The sequence below is a fragment of the Nematostella vectensis genome, chromosome 15, assembly GCF_932526225.1.
Source record: "Nematostella vectensis chromosome 15, jaNemVect1.1, whole genome shotgun sequence".
NCBI lineage: Eukaryota > Metazoa > Cnidaria > Anthozoa > Actiniaria > Edwardsiidae > Nematostella > Nematostella vectensis.
Window position 1 is genome coordinate 6961417 of NC_064048.1, and position 26690 is coordinate 6988106.

At 42.1% G+C, this 26690-nt stretch overlaps 2 protein-coding genes across 2 annotated transcripts; one reads left to right on the forward strand and one right to left on the reverse strand.

Annotated features, from left to right (window-relative positions):
* Positions 1-1282: 1282 nt before the first annotated feature.
* LOC5503440 lies at positions 1283-7805 on the reverse strand. Its single transcript, XM_032371805.2, has 18 exons — positions 7743-7805; positions 7501-7577; positions 7095-7408; positions 6884-7025; positions 6601-6788; positions 6183-6468; positions 5607-5932; positions 5187-5528; positions 4816-4959; positions 4568-4709; positions 4106-4440; positions 3882-4023; positions 3298-3626; positions 2852-3184; positions 2509-2661; positions 2187-2331; positions 1651-2075; positions 1283-1497 (listed from the first exon to the last, which is right to left on the reverse strand). Exons 2-18 carry the CDS (start codon positions 7553-7555, stop codon positions 1327-1329), a joined length of 3972 nt encoding a protein of 1323 aa, XP_032227696.2. The 5' UTR covers positions 7556-7577; positions 7743-7805; the 3' UTR covers positions 1283-1326.
* A 1764-nt stretch (positions 7806-9569) lies between these two features.
* LOC5503439 (serine-threonine kinase receptor-associated protein) lies at positions 9570-18822 on the forward strand. The gene is made up of 8 exons (XM_048723026.1): positions 9570-9776; positions 10611-10746; positions 12165-12246; positions 13704-13776; positions 15030-15129; positions 16212-16349; positions 17351-17487; positions 17894-18822. The coding sequence occupies exons 1-8, from the start codon at positions 9668-9670 to the stop codon at positions 18115-18117; spliced, it is 999 nt and encodes a 332-aa protein (XP_048578983.1). The 5' UTR covers positions 9570-9667; the 3' UTR covers positions 18118-18822.
* The last annotated feature ends 7868 nt before the right edge of the window (positions 18823-26690 follow it).

Consider the following 26690-nt stretch of genomic DNA (forward strand, 5'->3'; position numbering starts at 1 on the left):
AAAAAAGTCGGATTTTATTTGCCCCTAATTTTTTTTTCACATATCAAAAGTAGAAATGATGCTCTTTTCGATGAATGCAAACATTTTTGCCAAATCCACATCTCATCGGCGATATTACACGATTATTTAAAGGCTTTTCAAAGTCATCTAAAAACATAAAATAAAATAAAATCGCGTAAAATAATAAGGTGCTGACAGAACAGCTTATCCTTCAGCCTGGGAGTTCCTTATTATCCATTCTTTAGGTTTATATAAGCTGCAGTTGTTTTATCACGCGTTGCGAACCGGTTTTTAGTCTTTTTCTAACAACCACGAAATTGTCTCAAATCCGGGTGCGGGAGACGAAAAATTACTTTTCGGCTTCTATCGCCAAAAATATTTATCCAAATTGCTTCAAACTTTCACAGGATATCATGGTCACCCATACCTATTACCAGTTTAATTTTGAGCTAGGGCACCCAAACATCATTTTTCCGAGAAATCTCGACGAACTCAGACCGCTGGTCTTAATAATTGATGATTTAAGTCAGGCGTTACTGGGGCCATACTTGTTCAAACTGCATTTGAATAAAATTTTGAATTGCGTTTAACACGTAGTCCCCCGCGCAGCCGTTCTTTGTGTCGGTCACGCAATGCTGGCCAACGGCCTGGGCACGAGTAATAAATTTAATCTCAATGAGTTATTTTTTATGTTTTTTTTTCATGAATAAAAAGAAAAAAAAGCCTTCAATCAGTCAATATTGCAATGTTTTTGTATTGGTGATGTCATTTCTGGCCCTCCATTTTTCCTGTATGTCCTTTAAATCGCCAATCCTCCGTCGCCTTTTCTGGGGGAGGTGCTATGCCTGTGCAGCACCTATTTGTATACACCTATTTCAAATAAGGTCGCGCATGCGCACCCGAGAACCCAAGTGTCGGTTATTTACTTGTATCACTGCTGGTTACGATGCACAGATTATTCCCATAATGCAGCCTTATGTTTCCTTCCTTTAGGTGCATTTTTCAAGAAAATTTTGCGGAAATTTTGTATTCGATATCCTTTGAAAGTTCCCGCAACAAGAATCTTGTGTTTTCCAAGAACATTACCGACGCTGGCAATTATTGGTAAGTGTAATATTGCGGTGTTTTAGAAAACACAATTAAAATAAAAATTGTCTAGGGTGACAGTTATTTTCAAGGCGCAACAGGCAATGGGTTGAAGGGGTTCTTAGATAATTAGATATCCACCCCCCCCCCCCCCCCCGCCAAAAAAAAAAAAAAAAAAAGAAAACAGTAAACAATATACACAATTGCTCATTTTTATTGCAGTTCGTCACATCAAAGACTTTATTGTCCAGATGGACAAGAGAGTGCGAGGATCGAGTTTAGTTTGGTGGCGAGAGCCTCGTAGTCGTCCACACGGATCACGTGATCAAGGCTTCCCTCCGCAATCTCCAGCAGCTCTGCTTCGTTGACGTCAGGCCCAATGCCAACAGCAATAACGTCGACTTTCTTTTCCTGGAATCGTAAAAAAGGGTTAAGATCCAGAAAATAAAGGTGTTTATTGTCTTCTGCACGTTAAGGGACAAGGGGTAATGGGTGCTAGACGCAAGAGTTATTGGCGGTGCAACGGAAGGGTCTTCCACCCTTGATATCCTGGATTCACGTTACCTTAAGTGGTTTCATGACGTCTTTATATGGCAGACTGCCCTGGCTAGTCCGACCGTTTGTCATGACAATCAGTACATCAGTGACGTTTTCCCGGTCCCCTGCGCTGTTCGTGAACAAGTCGGTGATCGCCACCTGAAGCGCGAAATCTGTGCGCGTCTTTCCGCCAGTGAATTCGATGGCGTCTATTTGTCGGTTTATGTCCGCGGCTTTTTGCGAAAACCTGAAACTTATGACTCGACTTGCACTAGAACTGTACGCTATCAATCCAAAATGGCTTCCGTTTGTGGAGATCTTCATTCTTTCGACAAGGATTTTTAGGAAGGTTTTGGCGATGTTGAAGTGTCTGGGGCCAACGCTGGTGGAGCGGTCGAGGGCGATGCCGATATCCATAGATTTGTCGCATGGCTTGGCAAGGTGAGGGATTTCTGAAAGTAAGATGACATCAAAGTTTGTTAAGTCAGCAGTCAAGTGCTAAAATAGTTATAACAAATACGCCCATCTACATCGAGAATAGTAAATAAAGTGACTTGTTGAACCTCCAGGGCAGCCGTAGAATTCCAGGCGCAACGAGATATGGCTATGCCAGGTCAGCGGCAGAAGTCTAAGCATGCGCACATTTGTGATGGGTGGGTCGAAAGAGTGCAAGACAACACTTCCTCTGTCCCTGTTACCAGTGAATATCTGTAAAAAAAAAAAGCAAGTTAGAGTGTCCGAAATTTTCGGTATTTCTGTAAATGTTATTGTTAATTCTGACGTGTAAATCTAATTAATTAGCCGTAAATAGTACTGCACTTTTTAACAATACAGAGATTACAATTTAAAGGAAGTTAAAGCTACTTTAATTTGTAATTGTTTTACCACATCTTTGCCGTTGTGCTGATAGGGTGAGAAGACACTCCCGTCCTGGCTGTACTTCACGCTGTAACTCGTCACCCATTGGTTGGCGTCCTGGCGGCCTTGCGTGGCGATACGTGTCACTGTCTTGTACGAGTCGAAGTCAAGCTGGAGCCACTGAAAACAACAAGTCATGTATTATGTGACATTCGAGATATGACACATACTTACTGGGTTGAACAGTGGTGATCAGTGGTACTACTGACACAGCATAGCAAAATATGTCAATCTTTCCTCAGGGCTTACTTGCTTATATGTCTGTGAAGCAATCCTGTCTAATTAACTAGGATCTTTCCACGTGACACACCTGTTTGTTGTCGTTATTCTTGGCAGCCCATCCACCGCCTCTCCCGTCACGTGGTACAAGATGAAGACGAGCGTTACCGGCCTTCAGTGTCACGCTATACTCTGACGATGCGCTGAACTGAGAGTCCTTGATTGACAGGCATTGACAACCAAGTTGCTTCACGCATTTAGGCTCCGCTGGCGGCTCAAATCCATCTGTACATCCGTAGAACTCTGCGCGCAAGGAAATGTGGGAGTGCCAGGTTTGTGGGTGGATTCTGATAAAGCGAGCGATGACTGCAGGGATGATCACGTGACTGACAATATGGTGTTGATCCGTATTGCCAGTGAAGATCTGTGGTGTAAAAGGCAAAAAAGCAAGAAATCATTGTAGTTGCAGTTAACACCTTAAAAATGGTTATCAAATTATTTATTCATTCATATACTAACGTAGTTTTAGGTACATACATGTGTTTTCCTATTTTGTTTAAACACGGTGTACAACGCCCCGTCCAGACTGTACTCGATTGTGTAGCTCTTTACCCACTGCGCTGAGTCCTGTCGGCCTTGAGTCGCAACACGGGTTACCTTTGTTGGATGAGAGAATTGAAATTCGAGGTACTGGTACTGGTCATTGCTTCCCGCTGACCAGGCCCCAGTCCTTCCATTCCCGGCCAAGTGATGTAATCGTCCGTTGGATGCTCTGTGTGCGGAAGTCGCTTCTGATGACGCCGTTATTCGCTCGTCTGGTAATACGATGGCGCTGTTGCATTCGGGAGGTGTTGGTACAACAAAACCTTGAAATATACAAAATGGAAAGAAAAGGCTTTGAATTTGCAGGGTGGATTGAATTACCTGCTGGCCGCCATTAAGATTGTATTTATTTTCCAGGGGTGGATCCAGGAGCTCCAAAAGGGGGGGGGGGGGGAGCTGGATTCTTTCGTGTATTTCCTTTTGTTTTTTCAAAGCCAAATATCTAAAAATGGGGGGGGGAACCGCTCGGTCCATCCCTAAATCCGCCCCTGGTTCGTTAGTCCATGAATTCGTATCACCTTTAGTACACCCGTAAAGCTCCATTCTCATTGAAATGTGACCTAGCCAAGAATGCGGATGAACCCGGAGTAGAAGTGCGAAAATAGTCGGCTTCAAAATGTGCCCAACGATGGTATTCCTGTCTTTGTTTCCCTCCAGAACCTAAATGAGAAAGAAAAAAAAGGGGAACAAGGCGTTCATCGAGATTGTTGGGTCCATTCGGTTTATAATAGGAGTCTTGTACCTCGTGGTCGTTGTAGGGTGTGAAGTAATGCCCTTGGCGCAGATTACTAGATAAAGTGTAGCTCGTGACCCATTGGTTATGGTCCTGGCGTCCTTGAGTAGCTATTCGCGTTACCATAGTGATGTTACCGAGGTTCACTTGGAGCCATTGGCTGCCATCATTGGTTTTGGTTGACCATGCGCCAAAGAGGCTTCCTTGTTTGTTGATGTTGAGGCGTGCGCGCGCAGCTGTAAAGTATTTGTTCCATTCTGAGGATGCCGTTAGACCAGAGTCTGGGATGTTCTTGTTTTCGAGTCCAAGGGCTGTTGTACAGTTTTCCTTTGGCACCACAAATCCTGAAAAGCACAACTAAAATCACACTGGTGATTTCCGAGAATCCGTCCCTTCAGATGTTCCCCTGATTCGTAAGTTTTTTTTTCATTTTAATATAAAAATTAATGAAAGGTAAAACATGTATTCTACCTTCTTTGCAGCCGTATAATTCTTCTCTTAAGGAGATTCTCGTCTGCCAGGTTTTGGGTCGCGTGCGCACGTAGCGGGCGAAAATTGGAGTGACAAGCTCGTGTAGTACAACAGTGTGCCGATCATCATTACCATTCAGCTCCTGTGATAGCGGACGTAGATAAATATTTTTAAGGCTTGCCCTTCATTAAGTATTTCAGAAGTGTTTAAAGAAGCTATGTTTTTGGACGGTCGTTTTGAGTACTAACCGCAATGCTTGCTCCTTGTTGATAGAATTCCCAGAATATTCCATCTCTGCTGAACTCCAGTGAGTAAGTCTTGACCCACCAATCAGAATCTGGTGTTCCCTGCGTAGCCACGCGAGTAATTTTGATGATATTGGAGAAGTCCACCTTGGACAAAAAAGTTACATTGTAGATAAACACAAGCTCACGAGGGAAGTTCTTTAGAAAACAGGCAGAGAGGGCTTTTGTGAAAAATGGGCACGATTCTGTTGTTCTTATTTTACGAGTATATTATTAATATTCCACACGTATATTGTTCTCATTTGTAAGTCCATTGTTCGCATCCCGTAATTCTATTGTCCTTATCCCGCAAGTCTATTGTTCGCATCCCGTACCTGTAACCATTGCTTGTCGTCGTTCTGCTTAGCTAACCATGTACTAAAGCGGCCGTTCTGCTTGTAAAAGTACAATCTTCCATTGCCTGCTCGATAAGCACTGTTGTATTCGGACGATGCCGTTATCTTGCTGTCCGGGATCTGTCCGGTTCTAAGTCCCATAGGAGACATGCACTCTGGTATGTTTGGTTTGTCGAAGCCTTCGGTACAACCATAGAACTCGGCGCGCATGGCAATATGGCCGCTCCAGGATTGAGGTCGAATTCGGATGAAGTGCGCAATGATTGCTGGAGTAATCACGTGACTCACTACGTCATAGTAGTTTTTGTTCCCATCGAAAACCTGTAAAAAAATGATAGGAAAGACCGTAACATGTTTAGTGCAAATCGCACCCCATTGTAGGGGTAAGACGTTCTCTACCTTCAGTTTATTGTTGACGTCATTGTGAGGGGTGAAGATTGCGTCGTCCAAGCTGTATTCCAGACTGTATTTTGTTACCCATTGAGACGCGCCTCTGCGACCTTGTGTAGACACGCGGGTTACCTTTGTTACTTGGCCGAGATCAAATTGAAGGAACTGGAACCCGTCATTAACGGAGGCCATCCAAGCCCCGTATCCGCCTGCCTGTGTGTAAAGCCGGGCATGCTGTGGTTTTGAGCTCGTGCTGTGCTGGGACGAGGCTGTCATTTGACTATCTTTCATGTCAATTTTAGATTGACATTGTGGGAAATCAGGAACTTGGAAACCTGCGAGTAACAAAAACATGCTTTGTAATAGCTCCCCCATCAGAATGGTTATCCCATTAGGATGGGGGAGGGGGGATTGCATGGAACCATTGTCAAATTAGCTCGAAAAATCTGAGGCTTATGTGTAATGCAATTGTAATTTTTCTAAATGTATCAGGAAGCGGTATCTAAATTTTCAGATACTAGTACACAAATCATCACAAAGCACATATTACTTGACCCTTAACCGCCATCCCTCTCAGTCCCTTACCTTCATGGCATCCATACATCTCTACGCGCATCGCGATATGGCTCTGATATAGCATGGGGCATACCCGGATGTAACGCGTGATTATGACTGGCTCGAGAATATTGACGTGTACATCATCTCTGTTTGTATTTCCCGGCATGCTCTTGCCGTCGCTGTACGGCTGGTAATAGGCATCATTATAACTATATTCCAGTCGGTAAGACTTGACCCATTGGTTGGAATCTGGTCGGCCTTGGGTCGCCACTCTTGTTATTTTTGTCATCGTTTTTAGGTCGATCTGGAAATACTAATACAGAGTAGAAATGTTAATGAAAAATCATATGCGAAAATTTCAGAACTTGGTCGTTTGGACAAATCAGAATTCTTCCATAGACCAATAGCGATAAATCCTTAGAAAGAGTAATATCATAATGCGTACTTGTTCCATGTCATTATACTTCGCCAGCCATGCCCCGGTGAAGGAAGATGTTTTTCTATTGTAAAGGCGACCCTGGGAAGGTAACGTGCTACCACCGGAAGAAGACGAGGCTGTGATACTCGAGTCCGCGATACTGTGGTCAGTCATCCCCAGTGGAGCCGCGCAATCTTCTCGAGGCACGTAAAACCCTTTAAGAAAGAATCGTGAAATTCATTCCTAGACGGAGCGACCATTTATTATACATGAGAGCCGGAGGCAAACATTTCAATATTTTCTCACTTACCGGATCTACAACCAAAGAATTCGGCTCGCAGCGAGAGGTAACTTTGCCATTTTGTTGGATGAATGCGGACAAAGCGCGCAATGATCGCTGGGTCGACGTCATTGGTTTGTACTGTAGAGCGGTCGTCATTGCCTTTGAACTCCTAAGAAAATAATAGATTTCAATTCAATAAAAATGTCAGAAGTATTTCATAGGATGGGTCCATATCTACCGTAGCATACGACTGCCACACGATGAAATCCCGACTGTACTCGAGTCTGTACGAGGTCACCCATTGGTAGGCGTCTGCTCGGCCCTGGGTCGCGACTTGGGTGATTTTCGCTGTTTGCATGAAGTCCACCTGAATCCACTGGTCCTTGCCGTTCATTTTAGCGGACCAAGATCGGTCGCCATTCAGTCGGCTGTTCTGGGGGTTCAAGCTTTTAGAATGATAGGAAGACGCGGATATCTGCTGATCTTTGATCTGCCCCGTTTCCATACCCATGGCTGCCTTACACGGCAAGTCAACGTACTCGGCGCTCACGACTGAAAATATATATTTTTTTAATTTATTACAGCTTATTTTCATAAAAAAAAATGAGTGCATTCCAAGTGGAAATCCTAAGCTGAAACCTCACCATGTATAGAAACGGTCACCCACAGCAGCGGACCAATCAGATATCGCCACGTCATGACCAAACGTCTTTAGATTGACCTGATACAGTCACGTTACGTTAGACGATCACTTACACAATTGCACAAAGTAGATTTTAATTACAACCACAGAGTCAAATTCGTACTTCGCGATGGTTTTCCAAAGAGTTTTATTTTTCCGGGGAGTTAAGTCGGGTTCTATCATAAGAACGACTAGTCAGCTTACCTGATGGATGAAGATGTCAGTCCTCAATTCGCCTGGTGTCTTCCGCGTCAAACGACGAATGATTTGATAAGGAAACATACTCCTATTTATACGCGTATTGTTTGTTTTTCACTTGTGAAATTCAACGAAAAAATCGCTGTGGCTAAAACAGTTACGCAATCATCGAGTTCGAAATATTTCAATGGATAAACATCGTTCTCTTGGGATTGCTTGTTAGTTATGGTTTAAATAGTAGTATGTCGCTAATTTACAATGAGTCAGAATACTGCAAATTCTGCACAATATACTTCTATAGATAAGCCAGAAAGCTTTGCGTTTCCCTCTTTTTTTTGTGGCTCACGTGATTCATTTCATGTTTATATGCATTTTCTTACCCATGCTTTTGCAAGAGGAGAATTTTTCGTGCGCGTAGTTAGCCGGGTTCATATGAAGAAACCGTTGTCGTTTTAGGGGTCTGGAACCGAGGAATTTGCGTTTCTTTTCAGAGGCCTTCTCTATTGACTAAAGCTGGTCACAGTCACTATTTTTACCACTAAGTTGCGAAGCACCTGCGGTACGGCAGCCTTAAAAATGACAAGAATCATGTTGGTTTTACAAATAAGGAGTGTATTAGTTTCCTTATATGGAAGTGACCGCGTCTGGAAAAAACGACAATTTTTGGCTAAATTTTCTTGATATGTTGGGGGGGGGGGGGGTTGCAACGTCGGCCAGCAAAAAGCAGTATTTCCTTATTGCAGTTTATCTATGCTTACTCACGCCAGAAAATCCACGTGTGACCGTAAGTAAAAAAAACAGAATTCGAGAACGTTTGCCGAAAAACGAACCTCGTCCAAAATGATGAGAAGGAAAATATAGACCATACTTCCAGACATTCATTGAAATGCCATATGGCAGCTTTAATGCTTCACGGCTAGACTGGAGATCTAAACGAACTGTGCAATGCAAAAATACCAAAGGAACCCGCACATTAATAGGGAGGCAATAACCAGGTTCTAAGCCTGTCTTGCCCTTTGTTGCTTTGGTAGTTCATTGATTTGTTGTCATGGCTCAATTTCGTGTCCATAGAGACAATGGATTTTATTACTTGGTGTACTAAAAAGCCGTCCTAACTTTCCAACAGTGCTAGATAATATGCAGCGCGAAGACTTATTGTAATCACGCGATAAAATTTCAACGTCTGTAGTATGACGCATGACATGTGGAGATCTAGGTTAGCTTTATCCGCAGGTAATCTCCCTTATAAAGAACGAAAGGAAATAAGGGAAACGCGAAGTCACTATATCGGGCTTCCTGTGGAGCAAAAGGATCAAATCGTCAGACAGCTCGCCCCCAGGTCTTGGATGGACTAAACGCCCGACGGTTTTCAATTTATTCAAATAACCCAGTAAATTGTCTTCCTAGTGAGTTCAAAGTATTCTTTTTTTCGCAGTCACATAGCTATACCATATTTCTATATCTAGTGGAGCTCCGGGCACGGCCTACGGATCTGAGAGATATTGCTGAAAATTTTTTTTCCATCAAACACGAAAGATATATTACGTGATGGAATTTGGACCATCTTGAGAGTTTGAGATGGAATAAAATAGAAACATAGCTGATTGAGGCTTTAAAATTGCTAATAAAAAGCACACTTTGCCTTAAGTTTCAACACCTGTAGATCATCTTTTTATTATTATTATTATATTTTTGTTTTTCTTTTAATTTCAGCCAGCCTTCAGCCACATCGACAAACATCTTCATGGTTCACCTACCAATTGTACGGGTTGCCTGTGGTGATAAACATCTCCTAGGCGTTAAATGCAAGCACACGGTAAAGAGACTGGGTATTAGCGGCATATCGATTCCACTTTAGTTCCGTCCATCGATTGGAAAGATTTCTCACATCTTTCGCTTATTCTTTCTCTTCTTTTCTGTATTTATACGACATGGCCAGGCAAATACCTCTATCCTGCAGCGGACACACGAGACCTGTAGTAGACCTTCACTTCTCAGACATAACACCGCATGGATACTTCTTAATCAGCGCGTGTAAAGGTGAGAAACGTCTAGAATTTCACCTTAAAGAACTGTCAATATTTTCCGTGCTTTACGCTTACAATAAAAGCTCTTGAAGAATATTGATTATGATTGAACAATCACCATAATTTACCTTCGCCTTACGATCAGATATAATGTTGTCGTTTAATATGCTGTTATTTGTGGTTTTATTCACCTACCGTTACCGTAACCGGCATTAGTGACAGACAACATTCACTGACGTTAGCCGCGCTGGCCAATATCGAACACTGATACAAAGGACAGCATATTTTAGTAGAGGAGGCTTATATGTGGATGAAAATGTGTCACACTGAAGGGCTGCGTCTCAAAGAATGAATGAAAAATGATTAAACCCCATATGCCAATGCATACTGTACCATGGGCTGCACACCGGGGTGGGGGGGGGGAGCTGGGGGCTATAGCCCCCCTTCAAATTTTCTGACATTTTATTATTTTTTTTAAATGAGGGGGGAAATTCTAAATAATGTTCTATTAGCTGAATTTCCCATGGATTTGATAAGTTTTCAAGTATGGCCTGCTGTTGATCTACTACCCCTTTGGAACCCCACATTCTAATGACAACCGTACTGTGAATAAAAACACGAGACTTTGTTACATTAGTAAATTTTGTATTTTACCAAAATACAAGCTATGAGCTCTCTTTTAAATTGACTCAAATTCCTTGATGTTGAGAAAGTGATACTGTACCAGACCTCCCCCCTTCCACTCCCGCCACTCTTCCCCCCCCCCCCCCCCCCCGTAAAAAATGGACTGCATTCTCTGTGTACAGTAGGTGTTAGCACAGGATAATCAACATTGCTCTGATTACAGATGGCAAGCCAATGTTACGACAAGGTGAGACTGGGGACTGGATTGGCACATTTGAGGGGCACAAGGGAGCCGTATGGAGCACTAAACTAAACATGGATGCTACTAAGGCTGCTACCGGGGCTGCTGACTTCTCAGCGTAAGTAGAGTACGAGATGTATACACTTGACTTAGCAGAGGGGTTGACATTGATATGATAGCATAAGTTGTAAAACATGTACAGAACTGTAGTGTTCCAGCAAGACACTGGAATTCTGACCTCAATGGTTTTCTGTTAACTAAAATGATTGTAATTGTTTACATGGATAAATAAATCTAATGTAATAATCAATTAATCAACTTCTCAGCTAATTTACTGGTCATCAGTATGTGTTGAGGTACTGGAAATATCCTGTAGGCCATGAGATTCCTGCACAGGTAGCCCAAGCTCTTTCTTTGTCCCTATCGATTTTACGGTAAACATAGGGCGAAAATCAAAATAAGTGGAAAATAAAAAAACAACTTGCTGAAAAGACGTATGTAGTCTAGTGTAGTCTAAGATTCAAGATTCAAGATTTGAAATCTTAAACGAACGAAGTGCTAAGTCGCGCTCAAATCACGGCGACATTCTCACAGATAGTTGGACTCCAACCAGTCCAAACCTCAGTGCCACACGATTCTTCATTGCAAGGACCTCTTTGGCTCTTGCCAAATCTTCGCAGCCACAGGTGCATGGGCATGATTTTTGCGCTCGTGGGGACGAGACAATTTTGACGGTTGCCAAATTCATTGTGGTCAAGCATATTTCAACGACAAAGAGACAAATATTCTGCCGGATTCCTCTGCAATGGAAAATCGTGTGGCGCTGAGGTTTGGACAGGTTGGACTCCAACTATCTGTGAGGATGTCGCCGTGATTTGAGCCCAATTGAGCGGGAAGAAGTGTGTTTTTGAGGACGGAACGTGAGGTATGTCCAAAATTAGTTTCCTACCTTTCACTTCATTCATTTAAAATTTCAAATCGTGAATCTTGAATCTTGAAAAAGGCGCTTTAATACGACCAAAGAACACGCAAAAAGTAAACATAAAAACAAAACTAGACTACACACCTCTTTTCAGCAAGTTGTTTTTTATTTTTCACTAATTTTGATTTTCGCCCCATGTTTACCGTAAAATCGATAGGGACAAAGAAAGAGCTTGGACTACCTGTGATTCCTGATGCTTGCATTTAGTAAGACAACCACTTTACTACCACAGGTAGCCCAGGCTCACGGCGAGTGTAGGTTCAAGGTGAGCCTGGGCTACCTGTGTTACTACTTTAGGACAAAAATAAGTGTCATTCTAGCGGAAAAGATTAAGTCAGTTTTGCAGAAGTGAATGTAAAAAATATATCACTTTTGTCTTAAGGCTGGTCACATTGTACTATTGAGAAGTTGCATTTCTCTTTCACACAAGTGCTTAGAAAAGTTTTTATGTGAAAAGAGCTAGAGCGTTCATATACATAGCCGTCTTCTTTTTGTTCTGCTAAAAAATACAAAATGGTGGCTACAATTGTTTGAGGGTTTTTTTTTTTTTTCAGGAAAGTGTGGGATGCTCTCAGTGGAGATGAAGTGGCAAGTTTGCCTCACAAACATATTGTCAAAACAGTGGACTTCTCATCTGTAAGTTTGCCATACAGTACAAACACATACTGTAGTCAAAACAGTAGATTTCTGATCTGTAAGTTTGCTTCACAAACAAATAGTCAAAACAGTAGACTTCTCATCTGTAAGTTTGCCTTACAGTACAAACACATACTGTAGTCAAAACAGTAGACTTCTGATCTGTAAGTTTGCTTCACAAACAAATAGTCAAAACAGTACTAGACTTCTCATCTGTAAGTTTGCTTCACAAACACATACACAGTAGTCAAAACAGTTGACTTCTCATCTGTAAGTTTGCCTCACAAACATATAGTCAAAACAGTAGACTTCTCATCTGTAAGTTTGCCTCACAAACATATAGTCAAAACAGTACACTTCTCATCTGTAAGTTTGCCTTACAAACATATAGTCAAAACAGTACACTTCTTATCTGTGAGTTTTCTTCACGAACACATACAGTAGTCAAAACAGTAGACTTCTCATCTGTAAGTTTGCTTCACAAACACATACACAGTAGTCAAAACAGTTGACTTCTCAACTGGAAGTTTGCCTCACTTCACAAACACATACAGTAGTTAAAACAGTAGACTTCTCATCTTCTATTTTGCTTCACTAAACGTAACAGGGCTTCTGGAATTACGCGGAAAAAAACGAAAAATTATGCGGGATTCTTTGCTAAATTACGTGCTAAATTAAGCGTAAAATCAATCATTACGCACTAAATTACGCGGGATTTTGCAATACATTTTTCTTTAAAAATCGAAATTTTGTGGGATTCTTTACTGAATTACGCGCTAAATTACACGGAATATCAACTGTTACGCCCAAACTTGGCGTAAAAGCACGAAATAACTTGAAAAGGTTAATTTTTTGCGCGAAGATATCTTAGGCAAGTTTTCATTGGCTTCTAGCCACCAGCCAATTAAAAAAGGTATTTTATTATTAGTCCTAGGCCTTCGCGGTTTAGCAAAGAGTGCCTAGTCATTTTATTTGTTTTCGAAATTCAGTTCGAAATATCGCTCTCTTACGAAGAATATATCTCTTTTTTTGCGAAAAATAGAGGTAAGAACCCAAAAGAACACATCAGCTGTGCACTCAAATGTTTTGTCTTTCAAAATTTAGCCAAATTACGTGGGATTACGCGGAGAAAGCCAAATTACGCGCTTCCGCACAAGTGCGTAATACCAGAAGCCCTGACACATATGTACAGTATACTTTTGCGATAGGAAAATGACTAGAAACAAGAGTTAAAGTTTTACATGTTAAATGCCTAGTTGCTGTTTTCCTGATGTTTCAAGCATTACTCCCAAACCACTGTGTTCAGCATGTGATGATGAAGCCATACCCTCATTGTAATTTTTCCATCAACTTTATCTCCTAGACAAAATAAAACTTCAACTGTGTTGATTTTGCAATGCCTGTGTTGTCTAGTTTTTCTCTCTGCTCTAATCTGATTATTTTATTTTTCATTTTAGGATGGAAATCGTCTGTTAACTGGGAGTAATGAGAAAATATTACGAATATTTGACCTGCAAAATTTGGACTCTGGTGAGTCTAAAACCATTTAATGTTACCACTAATAATCAATCGATGTCATTTGTTCCTTTTTTATCTCAACTATTCTCTGCATGGTGATGTGTATACAATAGAAAGTACAAATCCCCTGATGAGTGAGCAACCATGAGAAAAGCTTGTGGGGATTTGATGTTTTTTTTTCTGCATGCATACATTAACTGCTGTATTCAGTAAGATCCTAATAAATGATGTCTATCTGTGTTTCCATATAACTGCTGTATTCAGTAAAATCCTAATAAATGATGTCTATCTGTTTCCATATAACTGCTGTATTCAGTAAGATCCTAATAAATGATGTCTATCTGTGTTTCCATATAACTGCTGTATTCAGTAAGATCCTAATAAATGATGTCTATCTGTGTTTCCATATAACTGCTGTATTCAGTAAGATCCTAATATACCTGAATATACTGAACCTTGCATACCCAGATGTACAGTATGTGTATGTATCTTTTCTTATCATGCACAGTAATAAATTATTTATTCTGGGGTTGTATAAGACCACATGTGCTGGCCATATTTTCTCTGTTGTGGGCACAGTAAAGATTTGCTTTTGGGGCTTTCCAAGTAAAGGCAAACATTTAGGTTTTGAAAGTCTGATATGATAAGTCAGTCATACTGTTCGATTAAGGCTGAGCCATATTGAAGAAAAATATTGCTCAGCATCCCAGATACTATGTATTTAGTACTATCAGTGATTTTCTTGCCTATAATTAAGGTCCAAATCTTGGAAGGTCTAACATTATGCGGAAACGCATAAATTGCTTATTCAGCATAGGTAGCCTGAAAATATCTTTTAAAACATTTCCCTTGTCAATTCTGTTTAAGAATTGCTTTTGGCTGTCCTCTAATACATGGATGCACCTTTAGTATGACGTCACAGAATCAGTATACAACAAGATGCTGTCGAGTTGAATGACTCTTGTCCATGACACTGTGACCTCTCCTGTGAATCATTTAGAGGACAAACAATTATATTTATTTGCTTTATACAACAAAAGGCTTTCTTGTTTTTCAATTTAGTTTTTGGGAGCACACATGCATCCTAACACCAAGAGCGTGTGATTTTGGAATGTCACTGTATAAACTATATTTGCATGATTTGATTATTGGTTTAGTGGGATGGGATTCATATGCTCTCAAACTACACATCTTAGGTGAACTTCACTTACAAGATATTTCGAGGCGTTTCTGTAATAACTCATTGAATCATTATGTATTTTTAGAGCCACAAGTACTTACTGGTCATACTGGAAGCATAAAGACTGCTTTGTGGAATAAGGAGAATAATATGGTGTATAGTGGCGGAGATGATAAAATGATAAGGTAAGGCAATGGGAGTGTATGTATTCCACTGTATGTGAAGTCACTTTGCTTGCAAAACAAATAGGATTTGTTCCCGTGAGTAAGATCAACACATGCAGTACAGTGCAGTAGGATAGAATGTTCTCTGGTATGAGATAAAGATTATTGACTGACTGAAAAAGGAATATACTAGATACTTCTTTACAGTAGAAGTACAGTAGAACTCAGCCATACTACACTTTCTACAAGGGGCTGACTTTCAATTGCCTTGATAACATGTACTCTCTGTAACAGTGGTCCAGTGTTTTTTTTCAGGGATCCATGATTAGAACCAAATCGAACAATAATGTTATCTTACAAAAGATAATAAGTAGTTTTCAATTTAGTAGTTAGTAGTTTTCTTGTTTATGGTTATTTATTTATTTGTTTGTTTATTTGTTTATTTATTTATTTATTTATATTTTTGGACTTGGTGATCTATGAAAATGCAAAAATTTTGTCAGTGATTTGTGATCGGTACCCCTTTGTTCCCTGCTTATATATGTAAGATGTTTCATAGACACTTGTACATTATTAAAGTTTTACTGTCACTAGTTTACTTCCAGTTGATTATGTAACAATCTTCGATGATTTTTAATGGAAAATGCGAAAAAAAGATTCAAAATTATAATAGCAGTGAGTCTATTGGAAGTTTCTTTGAGGATGCAACTGATAATGTAGAAGGTTGCCTGTTTAATAGCGTTTAAGACGATTATTATGCCTGTTGCCTGTTAAATTGCGTTTAATAAGATTATTTTGTCTTTTGTCGTTGAGGTTTCTGTTTGCCCTCTGGAAGTAAACTGATAACGATGCGGCTTTAAGTACACATGCAATACCCTGCATGACAGAAAAATGATATACTATAGGTCCAGGTTATTGTTTTCATAGTCCTGCTCATGTGGATTCTACTTGGCCATTGGCTAGAAAACTTCACAAACGTTATAATGCAAACCTTGTTTTGTATTCCACATACAGTATCCTACTGTATATAACAACCTCAAACAAATTTTTGTATCCCTAATTAGACAAGCTCTTACTGGAAGTAAATAAATATTCTGTTCCAGGTTATGGGACACAAGGACTCTAGAAAACACACGTAACATTCAACTTCCCCACAACCTGACAAACATGGACATGAGCCGCGATGGGAATGTGCTGGTCATCACCCATGGTACCACGGTTGTGTTTTACGAAACTGAAAGGTTTGTATGGCACTCAGGTGCCTTAGCCTGTATATACATACTAAAGGCTGATCAGCTACTGTATTTATACAGCAGCTGAGATTTAGGGGGGTTGTAGTGAGGGTGCACATGTAAACCTAGTGTCATCCATAGTCATCCCAATCCATAAAAAGCGAATAAAGAAGGGATTGATGCTTTTGTAATGCGGGATTGCTGTGAAAAATCACAAAAAAAACTGATATATTTCCGTTTTACCCTCCCTCACCCAGGCTCAGGGTCCCAATTCGCTAATCCCAAAAACAGGAAGACTAATTCTGCAAAGATTAAGATTTCTGCTGCAGCTTCATGCTAAAATGAAACAGAATACATATCCTGTTTCTGCTCCGCCACCCCCAAGCAAACCCTTGTCCATTTTGTGTGAAGAAGAAAAACCTTATCCTCACCAACCTTTCTAATGTATCCCGCTTACAACAGTGAAGAGCCCATCCCTACGAGCCTGCTTACATGCTTTTTGCTTTCTTTCTTAAAGAAAGTTGTTTAACCGCTCAGGACTTTGTTATTGTTGTCTGTAGGTTCTTGGCAATATTTGATTGAAAATATCTTGCTTTACTCTCTTGTATTAGCCGACGAAATCGAATGCCTTGTGTGCAATGCAATGTGCGGGAGTAAAAAACAGCGGCGTGATTTGCCTTCTTTGACAGAGCTGAGTCATAGAGCGATTTCTTAAGCCCGGAATCAGGGGAATTTTGCATTCTCCCCTTCCTTCCCTCCTCCCCCACACACTGCCATTCCACCCATTCCCATGGTTTTCTAAATGAAGCTTTCAAAAGGTCCACCAAGCTTGCAAAACCCCTCCATACACCTATATCTAAAACTTTTGGCAAAAGGTGAACTCGTGCTGACTCCCTTATCTCTTTTTCGAAGATCATTTTTGTTTCTGAGCTTGCTTCACTGTTTAAATCATAGTGGTGATAAGCTCTCACATTTATGTATTTCTTATTTGGTTTGTTTTCCTTTGTCAGTATGGATGTGATCAAATCATTTGAGATGCCTACCCTTGTATATGGCGCATCACTTCACCCCGACAAGTCTTGCTTTGTGGCCGGTGGAGAGGATTTAAAGATCTACAAGTTTGATTATGATACCGGAAAGGAATTGGGTAAGCTTTGATTGAATTATTACTATAAATATTCCATTAATATACGGACGTGACACATTTTAGGATACACATGCAAAGGCCATAAGATTGCAGATCAGTTTTGTAGGAAGGCAAATGTTGTCACTACAGAAAGAAATTGAGATTTTTTAACAAATTTTGTTTACGTATACATTGATTTTGCCAGTTTGCCCACCTCGATCTGTATATGTTTTTTTCTCTTTAAGTATGCCCTTTCCGTATGTTTGTCCATCTTTTGTTCCTTCGTTTGTACGTCCACGTCTTAACCCAGAGGTGTCCCTGCTCCAAATCCCTCCGGTCCCCTCTGTACTGTATGCGTCTTTCCCTCTTGCCAACAGAATCATATAAGGCTCACTGCCTGCCTCTTACGATTCCCTTTTGCCAACAGAATCATACAAGGGGCACTTCGGACCAGTACATTGTGTCCGGTATTCTCCGGACGGAGAGCTCTACGCGTCCGGATCTGAGGACGGCACCCTACGCTTATGGCAACACACGGTCGGAAAGACGTACGGGTTGTGGCGGGCGGTACCCGCTGCTAACGGGACAATTACTAATAACACCACGAGCAAAAACGCTAACAGTGCGGCGGCTGCCGTTGCGAACTCTTAGCTTTATACATAGTTCGACGTCTTCGGTCTATGTAAAGGGGCAGACCACTGAACGAGCAATAGGTGTGTGGGTGGGTGGTCTGTTACTCTCTCTAGGGGCGGAATAAAAGTAAAAGTAGTTACCTCCATACTCTCTGACCCTTCAAAACCTCGCTCACACATGTCCAACTTCGGCGTTTGCGTCTCTCCGCTTAAGTATGCACTGCACTCGAGTCTAATATAACTACATCCCAACAATGTTTTGCGGGCGCTGTTGGACGAAGAGTTAACAAATCTTCAGAGGCAAGATATCAAAGTGGAAGGCATGCAGTGTTTATCATAAAACACTCCATAAGATATTCACTGCACAAGACCAACAACACTACTAAGTGGAAATCCCGCAAACGTTAAAGTTATTTAACCAGAGATGGAAAGGAAATGAAAAAGGAACCGTTCCTTCCCACTTGTTTGTGCTTTGCACTTTCTTTCACAAGCACTATAATTTCATATCGTCTTCGCCCCTTTTCGCGTCTTTGCTAATTTTCCTCTTAGACCGCTAAAGAGACTGGTATGTCTTCCTTAATATTTGTACAAAAGCAAATTACTATGCACTAGCGAGTTACCGTTTATAATAAGAAATATAGATGCTATTGTATTTGAACGGACGTGTCTTTTGCATGTCCGTAAATAAGTGAGAAAGTTAAAAGTAAAAGTTAAGTATAAATTATTTTGACTGGATTTGTTTATAAAGAGCTTGAGTGGGGATGACATCTTGTGAAAAAATCTCGAAACAAAGCAGAAATCAGGGGCGTAGCCAGGGGAAGGGCCCATGGGAAAGATGTATGAGACAACACTTAAATTACAGGAGAAAATGTTTATTATGGGTCTATTTGGCGGGCCACGTGTACAGAAGTGCCGAGGTGAGACTTGAAACCTTCATTTTGTTGTCCGTCTGTTTGTCGAGAGGGAAAAGGGCAGTTATAGAAATCATATGGAAAAGGGATAGTATTTAATGATCCTTAATAAGAAATTGCCTACTATTTTGTAGCCGAGACGAAGGGGGGGGGGGGGGGGGGGTTGTTCCATGTGTTTCAAGATGTGGTCTAACAGTAGATAATCTCACGAGAAGATCAGAGAAAGACAACAACACGAGTGTTTAGCTCTGTAGCCAAGATGGAGGGCTGCATCCGGGACTTTATTGTTCTTACCACAGGGAACCCAGATATTGTAACATCCTTTCTCTTTTGAGAAAGTGAAACAGAGGCTTATAACATAACTAACAATTGTCCTTGCGTATAGCGACGTGCTGATAAACATTGTTCCCAGTTCTAGACAAAATGTAAACAATAAGAATAAAAGATACAATCAACTATTTAACATCCGATTAGTCTCTTGTTTCAACTCGTGATATAATCCCTAAGGTAGCTTGGTTGCGTAGTTGTCCGTGAGGATCTCCGTATGGGTATTATAGGTGGTGTCTGTTCCTCAGCAACCGCATTAGGTGTTTCCACTTGCGCTGGTGTTTCTGGTGATTGGGTGGTAGTACTAGATTCCATTTCCGCGGGTGGTAGTACTACTTCTGGTTTCCTTGACGAAAATTCAGGTTGAGTTTCCGAAGTTTTCCTTAGATCGATTCGGTTTCTTCTATACTTCCCAGAAGGCGTTTCGATGTCATACGACCTTTCATCGAGTCTCCGTGTTCATCCCTCTATGCACGCCTGCTCTTTGTCTAATTTTTCCCATCATACCTTCATAGAACTCTTGCGATTGTAACGAGCGTCAAATCTGTCGAGTGAATTTCATCGATGACACACCACTGCGCATGTGCAGAAGGCTATCTAGGTGGAAGCGCATGCGAATATGGGAAGTACCACTGATTGTTTGTAGCCTTTTAGTACAGGAAATTGGAGCTAGTTCATCGGTCGTATAAGAGTAACATAGCAACTGAGGAAAACACACTATGTAACTAATTTTTACGGTACTTAAATTTTGAGATTACGATTGTTGTGTTATGTTTGTCTTCGAACAAATAGAAGAGTTAATATTCGCCGAACACCAAAATTTAGTAATGTAGTTTTCGGGTACACGAGCATCCCCTCAAGGTTGTTTTCAACCCGCGGGAGGGACTCCCATATTATGATGACGGGGGTTCTTGTAGGGGATTTCATTTTTACCCCCAAGAGGTACCAAAAAGGGCGTGGCTCGAGCCAATTATTATTCCTAAAAAGTACCAACAAAATATAGACTTTTACACTATTTTTATTGCTGCAAATGACAATTCATCAAGCACCTCCACCAGTTATGTTTACAAAAGTTAATCCTTGAAATCTGAGATTAAGGGGTATGCGACCCACTACAGGACAATAGGAACCGGAAACGTACATTTGTAATTGAAAAGCATTTAAATCCATTTCATTATTTTTTTTTTTAAATATCGAGGTAGCAGCTTGTTCTGACCCCTAAAAGGTACCGTGTCACAAAAAAAAAAATGCCAGCGCTTGAACTCGAGCCCCCTAAAAGGTACCAAACCCGTGATTTTTCCCCGTCATCTCGGTAGAAGGAGTGCCTCCCCCAGGGAATTTCAATATCTAACCAACTATTCAAAAAAAAAAAAAAAAAAAAAAACTCGAAATTTATCTATTCCAAGCATACCTCGTCTCTAACTGCAATAGTTCCAAACATCATGACGACTACCTGGAGCTCTCTGCATTGACGAGCAAACATGTGCTACATTTCTGTATGGCAAAACTGAACCACGTGACCGCAGCAGCCAATCCGCAGCCATAAAGTTCACGTGACTCTGCGTGGTAACGCATCAGTTTTGAATCTCCCACGACCGGGAATCGCATTCAACTTCCAGGATTCTGCGAACTGCGACTATGTTTACTTCAGGTAGTCTTACATGCAGTTAAACGCTGGCACCCTAATTAACCCATTGGCTATTTTTGAGCCTAATTTACAAAAAAGAAAAGAAAAAAAAACTGTCTGAAAACAGATAACTCCCCCATTTTAAGTTTTTTGACAGCCCGTCAAAGTCAAACACCTCTACACCTAGGGTGTTCTTAAAATCCACATGTTCCTATACGCGGGTTTTACTGTATCGTTTCTTTTAATTATTGCAAGACAAATTGTGTAGAAAACATAAATCGAAATTTTAACAGCTGCTTCCTTTACAGTGCTATTCCCAACGAGACAAGGATCTTGGATCCGTCGAGGTCGCGCAACAAGAAATTCAACTGTCATGAGCCGAGAAGAATAATGCCCACACTTTACATATGAAGAAAACGTTGTCGTTTTGGGAGTCTGGTACCGAGGAAACTTTAGTTATTCTTTTCAGTGACCTTCTCGACTAACTAAAGATGGTCACAGTAACTGTTTTTTCTCTTCTGGTTACAAGTCATAAAGTTTACGAAGCCCCTGGGTACGCTTACCTTAAAAATTACAAGAATCATGCAGATTTTCCAGATAAGGAATATATTAGTTTCCTTATATGGAAGTGACCGCGTTTGCCAAAAACGAACATTTTGGGCTCAATTTTCTTGATATGCAGGGTATCTGTAAACAGTTTGTTTTATTATAGCGGAGCTCCATAGGTATAGAAATATGGTATAACTATGCGACTTGGTTTTGTGGTCATTGCACGGGTACCCTGTGGTGTCACTCGCCAGCCAGTCAGTCAGCCGCGCAACTCCCAGGCCTCACTCGGCCCCGTAGTGGCGGCTAAATACAAGCACGGAGCAAGGGAAAAGTTCTTGTCATGCGTTGATTATTTCTTTTTGCCTCAAATTTTGTGACTTAAGAATAAAGTCAACTAGAGGAGATCTACTAACATTCATTCACGCCAAGATTTATGTAAGGATATGTCTGGTTTTTGCTAGTAAATTTAACTAATAGTTCACATTAAAAAGGCCTCTTTAGAGGCCTGTGGTGATGAAAGGGTTAAGATAATGGGAAAGGGGAAATGTCAAGAAATGCTCAATCAAATTATTTACATTACCTTTCAAGTTGAGTCAGTTCCCTTTATATCTCCTCTCCCGTCGACTATTTTTTAGTCAATTGATATTCTTTGCTTCCTCACTACCTCAAACATAGATCAATGAAAGGGTTTGGTTTGAAATTAGAAGTTAGCATTTTAGCACTGTCAGGGATGCCTTAGATGTTTTTTTAGGATTTGCTTCCAAAATAAATCTGTTTTTTCTTCATTGCATTCATTTTGGAGTAGGCCACCAACAACAAGACCACTATATGGTAAATGGTGGGTGCACCAATATGTAATGCATGAAAGGAGATATATTTTTGGATTTTAATTTCCAAGACATTTTTCTGAAGCCTCGGCCTCTGAGGCTCAGCTAAGGGAATGGGAAGGCCAGTGGGCTTATCGGCTTAAGTCTATCTACCCGCGGGGTCTTAATAGTGATGACTTTTTTTGTAGTAGGAACCCACGTAGAGATGTGTAAATTCTTTTTATCCATAGCGCGCGCTATTCTAGAAAATGCGCGTTTTTGTCAGTTGTAATGTTTTTGCGTCTCGCGCCACTATTCTGATGTAAATAAGCTTGTAATGATTCACCTTCTTCAGTCTGCCCTGAAGAAGTCTTATTAAAGACGAAAATTTGGCAGAGTCGATTTCCAGTTTTTGGTGTATTGTATTCATTGTTCTGGTACGAGATCGCGACAGTTTGGGCTTTTTGATTCTATTTCAAATCTTTGGAATGCTGTTACATCCATGACCTATTCTGCACAAGGGCAAAGCTTGTCGGAGTATTGTTTTGATTAAAAAAAATATTTATAATGGAACTTCTATGATGGGACATAAGAATTTGCCATTAGACTCTTGACAACTTTGACCAATGGTTCAACGTCACACTCAAAGTCTCACAATTCCCGCCACTGTGTACCTCAAAGGCGCCGATCGCAAAACCTTCAACACCACATTACCTTTAATGCAATCAGGAGGAGTCATTGACCGCAGAATTGGTATCTCTGTAACTCGTGTTCATGATTTTATGATCGAGCCTTGAATTACTTATTTATTATAAAGAACATCTTATTTACCCTTTGAAATATCCCCGTCAAACTCTCTTCGGAGACCCCACTTTTCGAAGTTTAGAACACTATGCTTCGAATAAACCCTTGTTTTCAGCCTTGTATGGCGAGTACGGACATCTTATCAGAACACTATGCTTCGAATAAACCCTTGTTGCCAGCCTTACGGCGATTACTGACACCTTATTGTAACGAAAAGCTATTTAGAGTTTCTATAGGCTTTATTGCGGATTCGTGGTCGATTTGTTTGTCTTATTTATGCTCAGTCTATTTTTCCAACTGACCCCGTGTCATATATCAATACTGTGATATCCGGGGCACGTGGGGGAGCAGTGACTCATTGCATAACAAAATCACTAATAACAAATCACTAACTGAACATAACAATGTTGTTACATCTTTCCTTTTCCTTAATGTTTATGTAGGAAAGTCCTGTAAGTGTTAAAAGGACCCTGTGCAGACCAGGTTCACTTTGCTGTATAGTCCTGTAGTCAAACCGGGGGTCTAACAGTACGCTGGGATCTCCTTGGTTCATTCGGTGCCGGAACCAGACCATTAGGCTGGGTAGCAGTGGGGTCCTCTTCCTCGTCATCTGCCACAGGTGCATGGTCTGGGATGGTTTCCTCAGTCGTGCCTGTACCTATCACCTGCCGCCGGTTTCTCCGGTAGGTACCATCTCCCACTTTCCCCTCGTAGCTCCTCGGCCCAGCTTGCCCTACACATGTGCCTGCACTCCAGGTCTTCTCCCCTGGGAGTCTCTTGCGCACCGATTCTCCAACTCCGATTGGTGGTAGAGGCCTAGCATGCTGGTCATAGTAGTGTCGCTGTCGTTCCTCAGCCCCGATCAGCCGACGAGTCTCTTCTTCTGTCGAATGCCGCGGCTGCAGGAACGAGCCCGCCACTGGAAGGAGAGTCTTGCATTGACGGCCCATCAGCCTTTGCGCCGGGCTGGTTCCAATTCCTGCTGTCGGAGTGTTTCGCCAGTCAAGAAGAGCCTGGAACTCGGATACCCCAGATGCTTTTCACTTCTTAAAGAGTCGCTTAACTGTCTGTACGGCATTCTCCGCCTTACAATAGGATTGAGCATATGTCGGGGATGAGGTCTTATGCTCAAATGCCCATGTCTTCGCGAATACCGCAAACTCAGCTGAACTGAACAGACATTCGGGAATTCCAAATCGTGCGAAGAAAGCTTTCAACGCTTTGATTACTGCCCTTGAAGTTACTGCGCTAATGCGAGCCACCTCGATGTAATTGCTGTAGTAGTCACTGACCACTAACAGCACTCGTCCGTCCAAACTACACAGGTCAGCCGCAACCTTAGACCATGGCCGCGCCACGAACTCGTGCGGCCTCGTCGGCTCTTTTGCTTGACTCTTGCTATGCGTTTAGCAGATATCGCATTTAGCCACGTACTCTTTGATCTCGGTGGCCATCCGAGGCCAATACAGGGTCTCCCTGGCCCTGCGTATGCAACCATCTATGCCAATATGCGAGGCATGTGTTTTCCCGATCAGTTCTCTAGACCGTAGGCACCACCAGCTGTTGCCCTTTGAAGATAATCTCATCTCGAAGGGTTATCTCATGCTTTACATCAAAGTACGCATGAACACATTCCGGGGCATCTCGTCTCATCTCAGGCCATTCACGAAGGATGACTTCTCTTAGGACCTGCTGCACCGGATCATCAGCCGCTGCATGTTTCAGTTGCTGCCATCGCGCCGCCGTGACTGCAAGTCCCGCTCTCTGATCGACCTCTTCTAGCTCACTTGTAAATTCGCATGCGTTAACCTCTGGAAGATATGCGCGGCTTAGGGTGTCAGCGAGAAACATGTCTTTCCCTCGTTTATACTTTACTTGTAGGCTGTATTTCTGCAAGCGCATAAGCATACGTTGCAGTCGCTGTGGCGCGGACGCTAGAGGCTTCACGAATATGGATCCCAGGGGCTTGTGGTCGGTCTCGACGTTGACATTGTGCCGCCCATAAACGTAGGCGTCAAACCAATCGCACGCAAACACAATTGCTAGTAGCTCTTTCTCGATCTGTGCATATCGGGTCTCCGCTGAGGTTAAGGCTCGGGAGGCATATGCGACCGGCTGGCCGTTTTGCATCAGCGTTGCCCCTAAACCTGTCTGAGATGCGTCGCATTGAAGAGTAACCTCGTCCTCCAAGCTGTAGTATCGCAACACTGGTGTCCTCGTCGTGGCTGCCTTTAGATTCTCCATCGTGGTCTGCTGAGGGCTATCCCACACCCAGTCAGCCTCTTTCTGTGTCAAGTCCCTCAAGGGCTTCGTCAGGTCTGACAGGTGCGGGGGGAACTTAGCTAGATATTGTGCTAGACCCAGTGGTAGGCATCTCCGTGATTGCTCTGACTTCGTCGGGATCTACTCTCAGACCATTGTCCGACGCGACATGCCCTATAAACAACACTTCCCGTTCCCTCAACTTTATCTTGTCCGGATTCAACCGGATGTTTTGCTCGTCACATCGGTGCAGGAATGCTGTCAGGTTCCTGTCATGGTCGCGTGACGCTTCCTCGAAGCTGTCTCCATACCCTACGGCAATGATCTCATCTGCTACCACCTCAATTCCTGTCAGGCCCTCTATCAGTTCGTGCATTTTGCGCTGGAATACCTCGGGCGCCGAGGAAATTCCAAACGGCATCCGCTTCCACCGGTAGCGCCCGAAAGGGGTCTGAAAGGTGGTCAGGTACGAAGACTCTTTGTCCAGACGGACATGCCAAAATCCGTTTCGAACATCCAAAACCGTAAAGACCTTTGCTCCATGCAGGCGCGTAGCTATATCTTCAATAGTTGGCATTAGATAGTTCTCTCTTAGTATAGCGCGATTGAGATCCTTCGGATCTAAGAAAACTCTCAGTTTCCCATTTTTCGCCACTAGGGAGCTGATACATTTTGTGGGTTCTGTCACCGGCGTAATCACTTCTCGGCTAACAAGGTCATCCAGCGTCTCTTTAAGCTTCAGTCTTAGTGCCACGGCGATCCTTCTCGGTGGATGCTTCACTGGCTGTACCGACGGGTCTAGCCTAATGGTGTACTCGCCGTTTAAGCTCCCCACGCCTTTCTCGAAAACCTTTGGGAATTGGGAGAGCAACTCCTGTTTTCCCAGAGCCGTTTGTGGCTGTACTGCGTAGACAGGCGCATCACCGGTGTCCGGTTTGTTTAATCTGTCATTGTTCCAGTACTCTAAAATCTTCATTCCTACGCAGGCCTTTCGCCCTAAAATCGAACGAATGTCGTCATTGTCCACTAGACGGCAGTCCAGTAGGTAGGACTTTCAGTTTCTCTGCATGCGTAGTGGCACCCATCCAATTACTTTGATTCTCGAGCCTCCATACGCTACTAGCGACGTTTCTTTTGTCATGACCTTCTCCAACTTCTCGTCTCCAGAAGCGTCCTTGTACACCTTTAGAGGTACCACATTGCATTGCGCTCCCGTGTCGGGCTGAAAGCGTATGAAACTGCCAGACTCTAGCTGCACTGTGACTAGCTGAGAGTCATCTAACTTGACCGTTGATATTTCGTCGGC

Excerpts from the sequence above, each read along its gene's own strand:
- LOC5503439 (XM_048723026.1), top strand. The coding sequence starts at position 9,668 with ATGGCCAGGCAAATACCTCTATCCTGCAGCGGACACACGAGACCTGTA. Across the intron at positions 12,247-13,703 it reads AAACAGTGGACTTCTCATCT|GATGGAAATCGTCTGTTAAC; the intron begins GTAAGTTTGCCA and ends TTTTCATTTTAG. Across the intron at positions 16,350-17,350 it reads GTGTTTTACGAAACTGAAAG|TATGGATGTGATCAAATCAT; the intron begins GTTTGTATGGCA and ends TTCCTTTGTCAG.
- LOC5503440 (XM_032371805.2), bottom strand. The coding sequence starts at position 7,555 with ATGACGTGGCGATATCTGATTGGTCCGCTGCTGTGGGTGACCGTTTCT. Across the intron at positions 4,710-4,815 it reads AACAAGGAGCAAGCATTGCG|GAGCTGAATGGTAATGATGA; the intron begins GTTAGTACTCAA and ends CCGCTATCACAG. Across the intron at positions 4,441-4,567 it reads ATTATACGGCTGCAAAGAAG|GATTTGTGGTGCCAAAGGAA; the intron begins GTAGAATACATG and ends TGTGCTTTTCAG.